Source organism: Mizuhopecten yessoensis, unplaced genomic scaffold, assembly GCF_002113885.1.
Source record: "Mizuhopecten yessoensis strain PY_sf001 unplaced genomic scaffold, ASM211388v2 scaffold2971, whole genome shotgun sequence".
Lineage (NCBI taxonomy): Eukaryota > Metazoa > Mollusca > Bivalvia > Pectinida > Pectinidae > Mizuhopecten > Mizuhopecten yessoensis.
Genome location: NW_018404811.1, coordinates 63,164 through 64,838, shown reverse-complemented (window position 1 = coordinate 64,838; position 1,675 = coordinate 63,164). Strand labels below are relative to the sequence as shown.

At 36.9% G+C, this 1,675-nt stretch overlaps 1 protein-coding gene across 1 annotated transcript in view; it reads left to right on the top strand.

The window, feature by feature from the left end:
* LOC110446728 (inner ear-specific collagen-like) overlaps nucleotides 1-1,675 on the top strand; it is an 11,852-nt gene that overhangs the window by 5,083 nt on the left and 5,094 nt on the right. The window contains exons 2-3 of the mRNA XM_021492013.1: nucleotides 193-282; nucleotides 1,075-1,126. Of these exons, the coding sequence (XP_021347688.1) occupies nucleotides 193-282; nucleotides 1,075-1,126 (142 nt within the window). The remainder of the gene's footprint in view (nucleotides 1-192; nucleotides 283-1,074; nucleotides 1,127-1,675) is intronic.

Sequence of the window (1,675 nt, the reverse complement as noted above, 5' to 3'; positions counted from 1 at the left end):
CGTCAGTGTTACGACATGTCATTGCGTCAGTGTTACGACATGTCATTGCGTCAGTGTTACGACATGTCATTGCGTCAGTGTTACGACATGTTCGCTTTGCCCGATTAGTGGAATGTGTTCCGTCTGTAGTCGTCCACGGGTAGCTAGCATTATAAAGGTTTTGTGTTCAAGTTGTTTTATGATACTTTTCAGGACTTATACAGCCAAGCCGAGGAGGATACAGGCGTCAAAAGTAGAGTGAAAAGAGCTTCAGGATTCATTGCTGATATTCTCGCTGCACAGGTATATTTTCCAAGGAACATAAGGTTTCTAGTTATTTATTCCAAATGCCTATTGCAGATCACAAACTATGTTGATTGATTATAAAAAGGATAAATAAATTAATGAACACTGACTAATCGTTGTAATAGATGATTTCATAAATTCCCTTGAAAGGGCAATTAATGTATAACTTACATTTGAAAAAAGAAATGACAATTTCTTTTTATATATAGAGAATAACACATGCCTTTTTCCAAATCACACCTAGTATCAACCCGAGACTCTTATATCAGCCCTGGGACCTTCGCGTTAAAAACAGCCCTCGGGCTGATATTGGAGTCTTGGGTTGATACTGGGTGTGATATGGAAAAAGGCATGCTTTATTCTGTTTATTACATACTTACTAATAAAATACGGATACATCTACTATCTATTGATCTTTTTTCTTTTGAAATATTGAAAAACGAAAATTTCCAAACTGGGTGTGATACCTGTACGGGTTTTTCGGGCTAATACGAAGAGGGCTGATACGGGTTTTGGGGTGTGATACAGTGATGGCTGATATGGGTTAGAGCAATTGTGTCGTATCGCATATGCAAAAACCCCGTATTTATGAGTAAGTATGTAATTAAAGAAATGAACATCATGTTTTTTTATTGAACACTGAAACTACTGATGGAAGGTCCAGTTGATTAGGAAGATCAATGTTTCATTTGTATTTCTCCGTATCACGATATTTCATCGTTCTATCAGGAAAGAGTGACGTCAGATTGCGGATTTTTTTTCAACTCTATTCATGTCTTTTAATTATAGGCCCAGGTCCTCGAGGAACACTGTGTACATCACAATACAAGTTGTCCAAATGGTAGGTATATCTCTGCCCGTATTTATAGAGCAAAGTACCGATAACATCCAAACAGAAACATGTCAGAACAAAGTACCGATAACATCCAGACAAAAACATGTCAGAACAAAGTACCGATAAAATCCAGACAATAAGTCAGAACAAAGTACCGATAACATCCAGACAAAAACATGTAAGAACAAAGTACCGATAACACCCAGACAAAAACATGTCAGAGCAAAGTACCGATGACATCAAGACAAACATGTCAGAACAATGTACCGATAAAATCCAGACAAATATTTCAGAACAAAGTACCGATAACATCCAGACAAACATGTCAGAACAATGTACCGATAAAATCTAGACAAACATGTCAGAAAAAAGTACTGATAGCATCAAGACAAACATGTCAGAACAATGTACCGATAACATCCAGACAAACATGTCAGAACAAAGTACCGATAACATCCAGACAAATATTTCAGAACAAAGTACCGATAACATCCAGACAAACATGTCAGAACAATGTACCGATAAAATCTAGACAAACATGTCAGAACAAAGTAC